Genomic DNA, 17,527 nt, shown 5'->3' with positions numbered 1-17,527 from the left:
GTCATAGACCGAGGACCCGACATGTTAGTCTGCCCAGAGGCAGTGCAGCACGGGGGTGTGATTAGGGTGTGCCCAGGCACACCCGGCACACCCCGTGCGCACGCCTATGGATGCGGTCGTAAGTATACACCCAGTTGTGCCCAATCCATATAACCTGCTTGCTTTAATTCCGGGCGGGGCTACCTATTTTACTGTCTTGGATCTCAAAGATGCCTTCTTTTGCCTTCGAATTGCTGCGGAAAGCCAGTGTATCTTTGCATTCCAATGGGAAAATGCTGTAACGGGCTCGAAACGCCAGATGACTTGGACAAGACTGCCCCAAGGGTTTAAAAATTCACCTACCCTATTTGGATCAGCCTTAAGTCAGGACTTACTGGATTTCAAGTCCATCCCAGGAGAGTGTGTACTACTACAATACGTAGATGATTTGTTGATAGCGGCAGTTACAAGAGAAATATGTCAGCAAGCAACACATGATTTACTACACATTCTCTGGAAGGCAGGATACAAGGTGTCCAGGAAGAAAGCTCAATTGTGTCAGCCAACTGTCAAGTATCTGGGATTCCAGATTTCTGAAGGTCAAAGGATAATGGGGCCAGAGAGAAAAGAAGCTGTATGCCAAATACCAATACCCAAGAATAGAAGACAAGTGCGGGAATTTTGGGGGGCAGTAGGCTTCTGTAGGATATGGATTCCCAGTTATGCGATATTGGCGAAACCTCTTTATGCAGCTATAAAAGGTACAGAACACGATCCCTTCCTGTGGACCCCTGAACAGCAAAAGGCATTTGAAGATGTGAAGAAGGCTTTGATGAGTGCCCCAGCATTAGGTCTACCTGATCATACACGCCCATTCTACTTATATGTACACGAGCAAAGAAGAATGGCTGTGGGAGTATTGACACAGTACTTAGGATCATGGCAACGACCTGTTGCATATATGTCCAAACAACTGGATGCAGTGGCCAGTGGTCTTCCACCTTGTCTAAGAGCCGTAGCTGCCGCCGCCCTGCTGGTAGCTGAAGCTGATAAACTCACTCTGGGTCAGGAACTCTATGTGCGAGTCCCGCACGCAGTACAAAGGTTGCTAGACTATAAAGGCAATCATTGGTTTAGTAATAGCCGCATGACTAAGTATCAAGCTATGTTATGTGAAAACCCAAAAGTGCATCTAGAGACTGTTAATACCTTGAATCCAGCTACCCTTTTGCCACAACCTACTGAGAGTCAACATGATTGCCTGGAGGTGATGGATGAAGTGTTCTCAAGTAGACCAGATCTTCGTGACTTTCCCATCCAGAACACTGATGTCCAGTACTATACGGACGGCAGTAGTTATGTGAAAGAAGGGATTCGCTATGCAGGATATGCAGTAACAACCATAGACAAGATGATAGAAGCTCGGCCATTGTCAAAAGGAACATCGGCACAGAAGACAGAACTAATCGCACTCACACGAGCGTTACAATTGGCTGAAGGTTTAAGGGTGAACATCTACACGGACTCCAAGTATGCGTTTTTAACCACTCATGCCCACGGAGCTTTGTATAAAGAAAGAGGACTACTGAACTCAGAGGGTAAAGAAATCAAGTACGCAGCTGAGATATTACAACTACTGGAAGCCGTGTGGGAACCGAAAGAAGTTGGTATCATACATTGTCGGGCGCATCTGAAAGGTGATGGTGATGTAACCAAAGGAAATCGGATGGCAGATAATGCAGCTAAGCGTGCCGCTGAATCAGGAAAACAGGAGTATGTGGAACATATAGCTGCTCTTATACCGACCCCACTGTCTCAATGGACTCCAGTTTATACAGCTCAAGAAGAAGAGTGGTTAAAGACTGAAGCTGGGAAGTACCTGGAGAATAATTGGTATCAGTTAGAAAATGGAAGAATAGTCATTCCAGCATCACTAGCTGTAGAAATTGTCCAGAATTATCATAATGGGACACATTCTGGAAGAGATAGTATGGAAGAATCTCTCAGGAAACATTTCTACATACCAAGATTGTCCAACTTGACTCAAGCCATTGTACGAAGATGTGTGATATGTGCCAAGAATAACGCAAGGCAAGGACCAGTGAAACCACCGGGAGTCCAGTATATGGGGGGACTCCCTATGTCCGATCTTCAAATAGACTATACGGTAATGCCTAAATCCGGCGGACATTGCTACCTACTAGTAGTTGTGTGTACCTACTCAGGTTGGTTAGAAGCATGTCCCACTCGTACAGAGAAAGCAGGAGAAGTTGTGCGATTCCTGTTGCGAGAAATAATACCCCGATATGGACTACCATGCTCTATAGGATCGGATAATGGTCCAGCCTTTGTTCACCAGTGCCTACAACAACTGACTCATATGCTTGGTATTAAGTGGAAGCTTCATACGGTATATAGACCTCAGAGCTCTGGGAAAGTAGAAAGGATGAACAGAACTATTAAGAACCAATTGACAAAGATGTGTCAAAAGACTCAGCTTAAGTGGAATGTTCTTTTGCCCATAGCTCTGTTGCGTATTCGTAGTACACCTACCAGAAGGATGGGTCTCTCACCTTTTGAAATCATGTATGGGCGTCCACCTCCCGTACTTGGTAACTTAAGGGGGGATTTGAGTCAGTTGGGAGAAGGAATTACTTGGCAGCAGGTTGTAGAGTTGGGTAAAACTATGGAGGAGGTACAGAAATGGGTACAAGATAGATTACCTGTGAATATTTATCCACCTGTTCATAGTTATCATCCAGGAGATCAAGTATGGATAAAAGAGTGGAACAGTGTACCGTTGGGGCCTAAGTGGAGGGGTCCTTATGTTGTTCTTTTGTCTACCCCTACAGCTATAAAGGTGGCTGAAGTGACTCTGTGGATTCTTCATTCCAGGGTTAAACCAGCAGCAGTAGATTCTTGGCAAGCTACACCAGATCCAGAGAATCCCTGCAAGATCCGGTTAAAGCGCAAAACTCAGTCGCAGTTACGAGGAGATATTGGGGTTTCAAGTGTAATTGAAGAGATCAGCAAGTGTTTTGACGGCCATAATAAAGCCTGACCACTTACCCACGTGACATAGCCAGAGTGTCTTGAAGGGACCTCTGTGAAGGGAAGAGAGGACCTGAAGAACTCCTTGCAGCCCTTACACCCTGGAAGCTGAGGTGCCATCGCACGGACGAAGAATGAGGATGAAGACGTCAAGAGAAATGCATTTGATAATGTATATATTTGTGTTTTTAATTATTCAGGAAGGTAGAGGTACCGACACACCTGGCTGTGAGGTTTGCATTAAGACTACTAAAACTGGTAATCATATTTCCCAGACCCTTATTTGGCACTCACAATATGAGTGTAAAGGATATGTATCTAGGTGTAGATACTTAGGTATAGATTATAGTGTATGCCATTTAGGAGTAGGAGAACCTAAGTGCTTCAATCCAGAGTATCAACCCCGTACAATTTGGTTGACCCTCCGGAATGGAGATTCACAGGGGACCCTAATAAATAAGACAGTATTAGAAACCGTACATTCTTCGGGTGTTCTGCTATTTGATGCATGTAAGGCGATATCAAGTGGTAGAAAACCGTGGAATGTATGCGGGGATCTTAAATGGGAAAGAGTGCTTGGCTTCCGTCAGTTTCTCCTGTATCACATCCACAGGAGCAAACTACCACCAAGGCTACAACAACTAACGCCTCTCAGTCACTGCCGTCCATGTGACCTACCCCCTCTGAAAGACAAAAAAAAAAAAAAAGGCAGAAAGTGGATGTAGCACCCCAACATTCAAAGACCCATAAATCCCATAGGGAGGGACAACATACAGGAAGGGACAGTTGCAAAACTAAAATGGCTGGAGTGTAACTGTTACCCCAGGCTATACATGCCCCCTGCCCCAAACTCCCCTTACCGTACTCTATCCACCAATTTATACAGCCTTGCTCCCTGCAAACTGTCAAGACCCTCCACCTATTTGTCTCCATGGAAACTGCATTAATGACCATTGGAGTGATACTGAAAACCTCCTGTTATTTACATTTGAATAGAGATAAGTTAGATAAACTATACATGTTGTGGCCAGCTACTAATTAAGATGAGAACCATGCCCAGTATTCAGGAGTGATATTATCTTATATTGTAAGGAATGCTCCAATGTGGCTATACAATGGCTCCATTTCCCTATAAGTGTCTTGTCCAGCTCTTCCTTATTTTTAAGGGTTTAATCCAAATAATCCTTTAATCCATGTTAAAAAGAAACCCAAGCTTGTTAAAAATGTAAAAAATGTGCAGTCTCTCATGCCACTGTTTAACCCCTTAAGGACGGAGGACGGTTCAGGACCGTCATCGGCATTTTTGCGTTGCCGACCGGTGACGGTCCTGAACCGTCCTAACCGTCCAATGTACTTACCCGATCGCCGTCGTTCCCCCGGCGGCGATCGACGGTGCTCCCGGTATGGGGAGACTGCCTGCAGCCCAGACAGTCTCCCCATGGTGGTTTAGGACCCCTGTGGCCATGTGATCGCCCAACAGGGCGACCACATGGTCACAATAGGTGTCCTAGTCTCTGCCTGCAGGGGGACTGCCTGTGCTGACAGGCAGTCTCCCTGCTAGTGTAAAATCAGTGTAAAATAAAAAAAAAATTTAAAGTTATAGTTAATAAAAAAAAAATATTATTATATATGTGTATATATATGATATATAGACATATATTATACCTATATAATATATGTCTATATATCATATATATAATGTCATGCTAAGTGTATTTTTATATTAATATGTACATATATTAATATAAAAATACACTTATAATTAATTTACACACGTATATATATAATATATATAATAACTATATATATTGTATATATATATATTATTATAAAATACGAATAATAAATAATTTAAATTAAATTAAAAAAATTAAAAATAATAATAAAAATTAAAAAAAATTATATATCTATACAAAATTTTATTCTAACTGTATTTTGATATTAATATATATATATTTATATCAAAATACACTTAGAATGAAATTGTATATATATCTATGTATATATAAATAAATAAAAAGAATGCGAACTATTCATATGTCCATATACAAAATTACATAAATAATTATATAAATATACACGTAGACTTCAAATATATAAATATGCATATATATTTAAATTCTACGTGCGTATTTATGTAATATTTTTACATAATTAAGTTATTTTATTGATTGCAATTTAAGGGACCTGCCTGCCAACCCAGGCCGAAAGTACAGAGAATTTAATTTGCTATCACTGTATTTTACCCTGTAACGTTCTAAGACACCCTAAAACCTGTACATGGGGGGTACTGTTTTACTCGGGAGACTTCGCTGAACACAAATATTAGTGATTCAAAACAGTAAAACATATCACAGCGATGATATTGTCAGTGAAAGTGACTTTTTTTGCATTTTTCACACACAAACAGCACTTTTACTGATGATATAATTGTTGTGATACATTTTCCAGTTTTTAAACACTAATATTTGTGTTCAGCAAAGTCTCCTGAGTAGAACAGGACCCCCCATGTACAGGTTTTATAGCGTTTTTGAAAGTTACAGGGTCAAATATATGGGTCAAATATTTTTACTTTGAAAATGGCCAGGTTGGTTACGTTGCCTTTGAGAGCGTATGGTAGCCCAGGAATGAGAATTACCCCCATGATGGCATACCATTTGCAAAAGAAGACAACCCAAGGTATTGCAAATGGGGTATGTCCAGTCTTTTTTAGTAACCACTTAGTCACAAACACTGGCCAAATTTAGCGTTCAATTTAGTTTTTTACTTTTTTCACACACAAACAAATATGAACGCTAACTTTGGCCAGTGTTTGCGACTAAGTGGCTACTAAAAAAGTCTGGACATACCCCATATTGAATACCCTGGGTTGTCTACTTTTAAAAAAATATGTACATGTGGGGTGTTATTTAGCAATTTATGACAGATAATAGTGTTACAATGTCACTATTGATACATTTTAAAAATTTATGTTTTGAAACCGCAATATCCTACTTGTACTTATAGCCCTATAACATGCAAAAAAATAGCAAAAAGCATGTAAACACTGGGTATTTTTGAACTCAGGACAACATTTTGAATCTATTTAGCAGTTTTTTTCATTCGCTTTTGTAGATGAGTAAAAGATTTAAAAACGTGTATTTTTTTCAATTTTTCATCAATTTTTCATTTTTTTAAAAATTAAATTACATGAGATTATATAAATAATGGTATGTAAAGAAAGCCCCTTTTGTCCTGAAAAAAACAATATATAATTTGTATGGGAACAGTAAATGAGAGAGCGGAAAATTACAGCTAAACACAAACACCACAAAAGTGTCAAAAAGATGCCTGGTCGCAAATGTACAACATCGCAAAAAAAGTCCGGTCCTTAAGGGGTTAACCAATGTCTTTCTTGCAATACGCTGTTGTGGCGTCTATTGATTCCTTGTACCCACCTGCACAACAAAAATAAAGAATTAAAAAAAAAAAAAAGAAACTTCAGTTTCGTGTGGAAAAGCGGTTTGGTAACTTTTTTTCTGCTTACATTTTGTACACGTCTGGCACCTAGGGGGAGCACGTGCTCTGATGCAACCCCCCTTCTTGGTCCGCCAGTGTGGTGAATGGTGATGGTAGGTTTGGGTCCCTGGGTTTTTCTTGTCCAACACTCCGCAAATAATAATGACGAGCAGTGTGACAGCGGTTCGACACCTAGAACACACCTAAGACACCCATCCACAGTTCTATTTTTAAAAAAATGTACCCGGTTATATAAAGAGGGTTAAAAGTAAACGACAATAAAAAAAAAAAAAAAAAACCTTTGCAAACAAAATAATTATACCAATGGTAGACATGCAATTGATTCTAACAGAGCAGTTATTATTGCTAAAATGATCATTTATAAAGCGCCAACCATTTGGGGGAATACTGACATACAATGCACAGTTATTGCCTGGGTACGGTGTTTGAACAGCAAGTAAAACAAATGCCGTACGAGGTGTGGAGAATGAAAGGTGAAACGATGAACAGTGTGATAAATTGCCCATTCTTTTTATTTGTGGCTCCTGTAATCCTATCTGGAGACCGTGTGTGCTTTATTTAGAACTCTCTATGCAGTGAGACACGTGAATCCATTTCTATGGGACAATCTCTCATATGTAACAAGCTGGATCATTCTTCCTCTCGGAACTATTAACGAGGCGTGACCACACGGGGATTGATTTGATATCACTGGTAACTAAGAGGTTAAAATACCTGAGCAAAGTTAGCCATCGTTGTGTGGACTACACCTTGGCAACTGCTAAAGGAAAAGTAGGCAGGATCTTCCCCTTTCTGCAACCCCTCCTTCCATCATCCCCTCTGTAATCTCAGTCCCCCTCTCTCACTCCCAGTGGCTGCTCCTTGCCCTGCGACTACACAACAGTACCTCCAGGACATCAGGATGTTTCAGTGGTAAGTGCCTCCACTTCCCCGGGCTGTGGATAAAACTGAGAAACGATCTATTAATGCTTTTCATTTTGATTCTTGCTTTTTTTAATTATTATTTCGTTGTCTGTGTTAATGAATTGGGTTTTGTTTAAAGTACCCAGAAAATGTTTAACTTTTAGTGAAAATCCCAAACTAGTTTAGTCGCCCATCCCTCTGTGCTGCTCACAGGTCGCTCTGTATTCACAGAGAGTGCGTGGCGTGACCGCTGACTGTGCCACCCATTTTGGAGTGGGGTGGGGTGGCAATTAACACTCAGAGCCAGGGGCAGTGGTTGTGATGCCACCCTGATCTGTGTCCCGTTCCCTGCCATGTGCCAGCATGTCCATAGTGTGGCACCATCCTATAGAGATCACTGGGCTGACCCCTAGAGCCCCCTCTCAGGGCAGTGTATGGGACGGGAATGGCACACACTGATAGTTTTCATCCTAGCTCGAGGTCTCCTTAGTTTGAATGACCAATCTCGCAGGGAGAAGCCCCAGTGGATGTAAGATCTTCTGAGATTTACCAGCTGAGAAAAATAGTAGGGGAACTGAAATCACGAGAAAAGTATCAATAACCAGCTAGAGTTCTTGGAACTAACAGAACGTTCTATCCGCGCCATAGAGGTTCTAAAAAAAGCAGCGTACTCTATAAGGGAGTGAGAAAATGTATTTTTGCCCCTTTTACAAGCAGAGCTGGCTGCTGGATAGAGTACGTCACTTTCTCTCCAGAAACTAACCTGGCTACAAGGGTACGTATTACGTAATAGTAGGTGGATTACGTGAACTTAGGTCAGGAGCAGGTGATGGAGCAGTTACGGGTTATCTGTAGAATGTGACATGCCTGATATGAAGACACGGAAATGCCTTAACCCCTTAAGGACCAAACTTCTGGAATAAAAGGGAATCATGACATGTCACACATGTCATGTGTCCTTAAGGGGTTAAGGAGATTATTAATTTGCATTGCTAATTAGTTTATGAAGGGACTCATTTTGCTGGCACCTTGTTACGTTTGAGTATAGTCGACTCTTGTCTCACAGAACTGTATTTACTAAACTGTTAATTTTGGTAAGTTGAATAGCTAATGCGTAAAATTAATTAATTCTCTAATAAACTGAAGGCAAAAAGTCTGAGCTAGAAAAACGGCTGAGTGGTTATGGTGGTTGCTGTAACCTTTTATCGATCTTTTCCTTTTTGAAATTAATATTTTCATGTCCGTGTTTCTAAATCAAATCCAACTAAACAGCAGCTATAACTTGGCTATATTAGCCTCAGTTTTAAAGGTACAGTTTTTGATTCACCATAATCGATTGCCCAGTAAAGAAATGTAATATGATTAACTTTCTTTCAGACAAGGAAGAAACATTCTACCAAATCTGTTAATATTAAACATGACAAGATTGGCGTGCTTCCATTATATTTATCTGCACTCTGACCATTTGACACTTGACTCTTGGGATCTTGGGAGTAGTGTGTGCTTCTATTATTTTTTTTGATCAACATGGAGTATCTTTATATACTCTAAGATTGCCTTAATTGCAAATATCTACCTAATTATTAAATATAATCCATACAGTACTCTCCTGTCTATTCAATACACTACCCACACCAGGGGTAGGCAACCTTCGGCACTCCAGATGTTGTGGACTACATCTCCCATAATGCTCCTACAGCCATAATGATGGCAAATTATCATGTGAGATGTAGTCAACAACATCTGGATTGCCGAAGGTTGCCTACTTCTGACCTACACGATGTAAGCATGTGTTATTTTGTACTCGGAGCCTACCATTTTTAACCTATTAAGGACCAGCTATATCTTATGCCTTCATAAAACAATGTATTCCAAGGATTCTACGCCAAAATGGAGCGACCCACTGAATTAACACAGGCAGGGCTGTATGAAAATACAAAATATAACAAAGGTGGCCATTTTACGCAGCCATGAAGTAATTAGGGACCATGAATATAATATGGTATTTCGTTCTTATTAGCATAAAATAGGACTAGATTATGACCTAGGCTGCTGGTTGTGTTGGACATGCAGTATGTGGCGTGCATGGCATCAGAATAGCTGAATTAAAATGGAAAATCACATAAAAAATGTAACTATCATTATGCAATGGATTAGAAACATTTATCACTCCAGCTCCTTTTATCGGTAGGGAATGTCTGGAGCTCCACAGGATATATCTGTTAGTAAAATAGTTTCATTTTTATGCTAGATGATTTCATCCCACCTAGAGTCATATTTTGCTTTAAGCATATACTAACTTTCAGCAGTCATAGTTTACTACTGCTAATCTAACTCAATAACATTTTAATGATGAGATTCTGGACCGGATTAGTTTATTTCCATGACTATACCTTACAGAAGTAGCATCAAGGGGAAAGTCTACCTGTACCTTCCCTGAATGTTAGACCCCTCTCTACTCTTCTAGCACGCTGTCAGGGTGTGAAGGCCACTCATAACACAGAACAAAAAAAAAACGAATAAAAAAACAGCAACCTTAATGGAGTACGTGACAATGAGGAAATTGTTATTAAATTCCTTATTACCAAGAACACAAAACACCCACATTATTAAAAAAAATAAATAAACCTACACAAATAATCCTGTGGTTTTCAAAGGGAAGTAGTTACATTGTATGTACATTGCTATTCTTTCAACTGCAACATAGCAAAATATACAGTACTACTACCAAGATTTATTTGTAACAATTTCTCAATGTATTATTTGTCTTACAAGTTGAAAGTTATCTGAGAATGTGCAAACTGAATCAATCTACTGCTCCCTCAGTCAAACTGCTATGACTAAATCAGCATTTTGATTAATAAAATGGTGTAAAACTGCAGTCAATTTAAAACTTTCACTGCCAGCACATATATCTGTGAAAGGCAAGAAGCTATCTGAAAGGCTTCAGTTAGATTTTTACCTGTGCTGCCACTAAAACAGTGACAGATATTCTATATAGACTAGAAAATGAACTATACTACAATCCTAAAGGATCTCTATATTATTGAAAAATTAGAACCAAAGAAACCTGTAATAAACCCCCCATGAATAAACTACCAAGGTGCCATAAAAGCAAAAAACCTTGATGTGTGTTGTGGGGCATGACCCACACCATTGTTTGGGATACCACTGCGCGCAGAGCTTGAATCTACAACTATCTCATTGAGGGAGAATAACAGGATAGGTGCATATTACCATTACTTATAGTGGCCGGGCCCAATGCTTCACCTAATGATAGGCGAAATTGCAATGGAATAGTCAGCAAACGAGCCAAAGACACGGATCAGGAATCAGGAAGTGATTTTACAATACAAACCAGCAGGAGCAGCCGTTAATAGAGATTGGCATGGCAGTTTTATATGCTGAAATTGGACTTTGTTTCGGGTTCCAAGGGTTGGTGAGCTGGCCAAGGATTGTATATACCTTCCTTGTTTTTACTATGTTTCTATAATAAAGAATACTTACCTGATATCCTGGCCGCAGGTTTATCCTATGTATCCCACGTACTCTAGGGGCTGATCCTCCCTGAACGCTATAGCCACGAATGGTGCTTTTACCACTCCTATCTTTTTTTTTTTATTTAAATTTTTATTTCTGTTACAGAGAGTCTAGTACAGGCATCAAGCAGTGTAACATTAACATTTGTTAACTTCGGTATGGTAAAGAAATAATAACATTGTGACAATTATAGTACAGTGTTTATACAATGATCTTAAAAGGAGATGAGATTTTGACATTATGCGAAGACATCTGTAAACGCTTGCTTTAACAATGTGCGTGAGTGTTTTTAGTTGTGTCTTACAGTTATAGCAGTTATATCATTCGCCCTCCCTGTTGTTACAGAGGTTTGTTAGTAGCAGGTGTGAGCTTGATCATTGCCCTTCTCTCTATGTCTAGCGTTGTCTGTGGTGGCGGGTCTTTCCTCCTCGGGTTTCTAATTTATGGCTTTTTTAGTGTCAGGTAAGTTCTAGTCTGTGCGAGGCAGGTTTGGTGTCATGGAGGCTGGGTTATTTCTGTTACTCGGCGGTTATGTTGGGTGGTTGTATGGCTCTGCATAAATGTGAGCCATGGCGACCAGCACTCTGTGTATAGGGAATATGAGTGTGATAGTGATAGGTGTATCTCTTCCATTAGTCTGATTGTTTCTACTTTTTGAATCCATTCTCTTATTGACGGGTGGGTTTGCTTTTTCCAATAGAGTGGGATTAGCATGCTGTCACGAGGTGGTTGATTAGTATTCTTTGAGGTTTGGCTAGTGGAAGTGGGTATAAGAGAAAAAGGGAGACTTTTGGTGATAGGGGGAGGTGAACGTCTGTCATCCTTGGATGAGGGTCATGATCCTCTGCCAGTAAATTTGGATGATGGGGCAAAGCCACCATATATGACCAGGGTTGCCTCTGGGCTAGAGGCATCTCCAGCAGGTATCTGGGAGGTTTGGGAATAGGCGGTGTAGGTGTGCTGGCGTGTAATGCAATCTTGCAACAATTTTGTAATTGTGTTCATGAGTGTAGTTGCTAATTGAGGAGTGCAATATGTTGGAGAATATACGTTTGCATTCTGAGTCTGTAGGGAGATGTGTAGTTATTTTTCCCATAAGGAAAGGAAGGAGGGTTTGGGAGTTTGTGTGTCATTTTGGAGTAGAGTATATAGTGTTGATATGTGTTTCGTCTTTAGACCCCTGTTATCACAATGGCTCTCGAATTTGAATAGGTCTCTAGTTGCGTTGCGGAGGGGTGGTGTGACAGATATGAAGTGTGTAAACTGTCTAATATTGAAGAACAGTAGAGGCGAGCCTGCATATCACATCCCTTGGTGCTGCAAGGGGGGCTCCCCTCAGTTTTAGGGCTCTATGAGCTCAGTCTAGGAGTATCTGAGTTTCTGGAGGCCTGTTTAGGAGGAGGTTGAAGAGCTCTGTTAGGGATACCACAAGATCTTCCTGATCTCTTTCGGGTAGGATCTTGCTGACCCTTCAGGGCTCGAGGGCGCTGAGCCTTCTTGAGAGGATTCAGGTGCCATGTTTAGGCCAGAGCGTCTTGCTGGAGGTCCACGTGATTGCAGAAAAATTTGGTTAGAGCGCCATGTTTGCTTGCAGGAGGTTTTCCTGCTTGGTGTTGAGGGGTTTGGGATTGTTTAGGGTGTCCCATCTTGAGTTTTTAGCCCGATGTGGACGGATTTACTGATGGCTTTTTCGGAGAGCTAGCAATGAACGTCCATTCAGCTTGGCCGTTGGCTCCGCCCCTTACCACTCCTATCTTGTGAGTGAGATACTTTGAGAGCTAAATTATTTCACAATATATATTTTAAATTGTGCTGCACTAGGAGTTCTCTCTCTTTTTTGTCTCCCTTTCAGATCCCAGAACTGCTATTTATGCAAGTATGTGCACATATCACTTTGTTGGTCACATATACCACTTTTTGCACTAATAAGTAATATTATTAATAAACCTAGTATGCACCTAGGCTTGTAACACGGATGCTGATTGCTGATTGTATTATATATTGAATAGAGGTTTTGTCGTTTAAAGACACCCATAGTGAGTTTTATATTCATTATTGCGCACCATAACCTCTTTTGTATTATTGTATCCAAGTTTCATTACCAGGATTTGTTTGTTGGTTGCTGCATTTATTAGATCTACTGAATTCTGCGCCACCCTATTTATATATTTTTATACACACATAGACAAATTACATGCAGGTAGCACACATGACACACACATTACATACAGGCAGCTCACACACATACACAAACACAAACATCCAACATTACATACTGTCAACACACAAACAACACACATTACATAAACATTACTAGCACACCACACACATTACATACAGGAAGTTCACACCACACACGCACACATACACAGACACCCAACATTAAATACTGCCAACACATACACACACACACACACACACACACATACAAACACATTACACAGAGCAAGCACACACTACACACAGTGCATACAATTAGCACACTCCACACACATTACACAGCCAGTGTACACCTCAGACATACATTACATACTCACGGCAAACACACACAATACACCCAGTAAACACAAACCACACATACACAAACACAGCCAACACACACACCAGACACTAGCCACTAAATTCTCACTATAGAGGGGACAGAGGACAAGAAACAAAACAAAAATTCACAAATTAAACTCAAATGGCAATATTGCAGCAAAATTAGCCTTTTGTGACTATACATAATTTGGAGAACTTTTGCATATCAGCTACTTTTGCCTCAGTTTTCCTATTCAGATTTAATTTATGAAAACTCAGAGTTTAGTGAATAACACCAGTGTCCAGGTCTAATCAGGGTACAAAAAACCTGATTGGGATTTTTTTGTGTCAGGTCAAGTAGATTGGGCTACCAGTTTAGTCCCTTGCACAAGTAGATTTTTATTAAATGTCCACACCCCTGTAGAAGATTAAATACAATACCCACAAAGTTTAACCAAATGTCAACATTGCATAATTATAATATGATTATTTTAGAAGGATGGTAGTTTCCTAAATTTTAAGACCATTATAGTTCCTATATACATTAATACTTGATCAAAAGAATAATCAGTCATACATGCTTATAATTTTATATATTTTGTTGGTTGATCACTAAAACCAAAATAGTCTAAAAACACTATTTCACAGTTATGCACATACAAGTATATATCTTAAGGAGGAACGTGTGGGTTTTTTCTCAACGCAACTATTACCTAAAACTTAGTGATTAATTGTGCTATGTGTATTAACCCCTTAAAGATAGAGGCAATTGTCCAAGTTCTAAACCAAAATAAAACCAAGAATTTGAGCTCTATGCTTGTTCAACCATAATCTTCCTCTTTCAGATTAAGAAACAGAAAGGAACACATGTGCAAACCCGTATTCATGTATACATAACCCTCCTCCCACACTTTTCTGCGTAAATGATAAAATAAAGATTTTACTAACAGTTTTCCAGCAAAAAATATGACTTTTTGTCCCTTAAACAAACTCTATGCTAAACCATTGATGCTTTAATTTAGGCATATATCTGAACATGCAAATGTTTGAAAATAGATAATTTTAAATTGGAAGCTCAATGGACATAATTAACAGTGCTGCACAGTTTATTTTTTTGTTTGAGTACAGTAGTAGTTTTCATAACATACAGAGGTTTATTCACAAAGAGCCAAGCTGGGAGATGTACTCTTTAACAAAATTAAAGTTCTGAGTTGCACTTTCTCAGAATGCCTCTGGGTCCCTCACTAGTGGACCATGGAGAGTTCAAAGATAAATATGTTAAGGCCTTCTGTTTGTTGCTCTGTTTGGTATCAGCTCAAGAACTTAAATTCAACTCAAATTAGCCTTCTAAGTAAATAATTACTACAGGTAAAAATATAAAAGGTGATATAGCACTTCCTAAAATTTAGGAAAATAGTGATAAAACCTTATACAATATGCAGCACTTTAAAACCCCAAATTCAAGAGTATAAAGTGTGCAAAGTACAATAAAGAAGTTCAGAAATAGATTGTTATGTATTAAATAGAGTGATTAAATTATGACAAAAAAATGTGCTTTCCCTTCAAATTCTTAGATGTATTCTTTATAAGATCAATAAATGATGAGCTCCATAATAGCTACAATTGGATAAAAAACAACAACATTCATAGCGTAACATATTTAATGAATATCACTTAAAAAGCTTCCCGGAAACATTCTCATTATTCATAGAGGTTGCTGCTGCATGAGCTGACAAAAATATCTCCTCAGGCCCTCAGTCATGGACTAACGGTGAGCAACTCTTGGAGGCCTGCTCGCTGTTTTCACAGTCGGGCTGAGAAGTTAAAATAACTCCTCATCCAGCATGCTGCTCTGTTTTTTCCCTCTTCACCCCCATACTATGTAATGTGACTGAGTTGCAGCAGCTTTCCTCTGCACAGCCTCAGGCACCAGTTCCAAATGAAGGCTGTGTACAGGGGGCAGGGACATAATACACATCATATCCCTGCTCTCTGCATCCCACATGGCGCGGCTCTAGTGTTGAGGCTGGGCTTAGCCTCTGCTTATTTAAAACAATCCCACCATTTGGGAAGAGCAGTCAGTTCGCCATTAAGGGTGTACGAGGTTAGCCAACTGGAAGGAAACAGTTGTAAGTCTCATGAAGATGATTGATTGAACATAAAAAAAAAAAAAGAGAACAGAAAAAAATAAGAAACAAAAAAATATGCTTGAGAACGTGTGCAATAAAATAAGCTTAAAACCTATACACAAAACTCTATAGTAGTGACAAGAATTGAATGCATGCTGTATTATTCTACATGATCATAAAAGCACCCAATCTGAAGACGTGACAAGTTTTGACTACACATATTCCATACCTGGGGCCTTTCTTACACCTGAATATACTAGTAACCATATCAGAGTACAAATGAAAAAAAAATGACCAAGGCATTCCGGGCATCAACAATGAACAGGTTATAATGCACAGATCACCTTCTTGCAGACTGGCCTAAGATGAAGATAACCATGTCTTGATCTACCTGCGCTTAGTGAGAATTACACTCCTGAATAGTACCTGTGGTCTTTATTTACTTACCTTATCCCAGCGCCGATGTCCCTCGGCGCTGGGTCAAAGCACCGCCCCGTCCTCTGTCCCGCGACGAACCGCGCATGCATTAGACCTCCCCATAGGAAAGCACTGAATCAATGCTTTCCTATGGGGAAAATATGTTGCTGGAGGTCCTAATGCAGAGCGTGAGGATGTCCAGCGTCAGATAACGGACCAAAAGTCCGTTTGGATTCCGGAAGCCCTCCAGTGGCTGTCTGCTTGGCAGCCACTGAGGGCAGACTTAGTGCTGCAATGTAAATATTGCAGTTCTCTAGAACTGCAGTGTTTTACATTGCAGCACTAGGTGCAAAAGGGACACAGCACCCAGACCACTTCAATGAGCTGTGTCCCTTTAAATGTCTCCAGTACCCCAAGATTGTATCATTCTACATGATATTTATTTCCTAGTTCTGCCTGAGATTAGGGCCTGCAAACTGTGCAGAGCCGATCTGTGCATTATTAACCTTCATTACAGGAAATAATTGCCCAGATGACATCACCATCTGTGCCGTACGGAATTTGAAAAGGTGATCTACCCATTGAAATTATATAGCTATAATTGGGCATTGTTTGCAAGCAGCCTACCTTGGAGCGTTTCAAAGAAAGTGATAATTATGGTTATTTGTAAGCCCTGATTAATAGCTCCTGGACTTAATGTATTACTTCATTTCTGAACGTTGTAGCTAGAAGAAACAGCACTGTAGTGTATCCTGTGCAGTTAATGGATCAAGCTATATGACTTACTGTTCCAATCATAGTTCTGGGTTTCACGCTCCATCTGTTACAATATCTACTGGCCTCTCCCATCATTCTCAGCCATGAAGATGGTGACAATTGTCCAGCTACTGCATAATCTTCCTGTTGTTGTGTTTAACTGGCAATAAATGAAACTGAAAATCAGAACTGTAACAATTCTGGTGATTTAATTTGTTCCTCTTTACAAACTGTTTGCTCATTTTATCCCTATGTCCTTTCAGTGTAAGTCTACTAAAGGCCTTTATATACTACATTATTATTGTTGGACATAATTGTTATTTTGACATCTGCACAAATAACTGGTCTCCAAAGTCTTACCATTTTTTTCTTCTTCAAGCATCGCAGTAATACTTTGCACGTACTTGTTTTCAGAAACCTTATTTCCTTAAAGGAACACTATAGTAACCTAAATTACTTAAAATAGATAGATTAGGCGCTCACCATATGATAAATGATGGTAAATAGGCAGCAGTAACCAATAAAAGGAACCCCAACCTTGTAAAAAAGTAGCGTGAATCGAAAAAAAAGGAGGAAACCGCGCCCTAAATATGAAGAGATATACAAATATACAAATAGTATACGTACACACTGGTAGTAGTAGTGGTCTCTATACAATTTGACCTCAAAAGATAAAACATACAGAATAATAGTGCAGTAAATCAAATACAGTA

The 17,527-nt window shown here is 39.7% G+C and overlaps 1 protein-coding gene across 1 annotated transcript in view; it reads left to right on the top strand.

The window, feature by feature from the left end:
• The first annotated feature begins 7,163 nt into the window (after positions 1-7,163).
• B3GNT7 (UDP-GlcNAc:betaGal beta-1,3-N-acetylglucosaminyltransferase 7) overlaps positions 7,164-17,527 on the top strand; it is a 28,449-nt gene continuing 18,085 nt past the window's right edge. The window contains exon 1 of the mRNA XM_063441101.1: positions 7,164-7,461. Within this exon, the coding sequence (XP_063297171.1) occupies positions 7,451-7,461 (11 nt within the window). The 5' untranslated portion in view covers positions 7,164-7,450. The remainder of the gene's footprint in view (positions 7,462-17,527) is intronic.

The sequence above is a fragment of the Pelobates fuscus genome, chromosome 2 (genome assembly GCF_036172605.1).
Source record: "Pelobates fuscus isolate aPelFus1 chromosome 2, aPelFus1.pri, whole genome shotgun sequence".
Classification (NCBI taxonomy): domain Eukaryota; kingdom Metazoa; phylum Chordata; class Amphibia; order Anura; family Pelobatidae; genus Pelobates; species Pelobates fuscus.
This window is presented reverse-complemented; position numbering and strand designations above follow the sequence as displayed.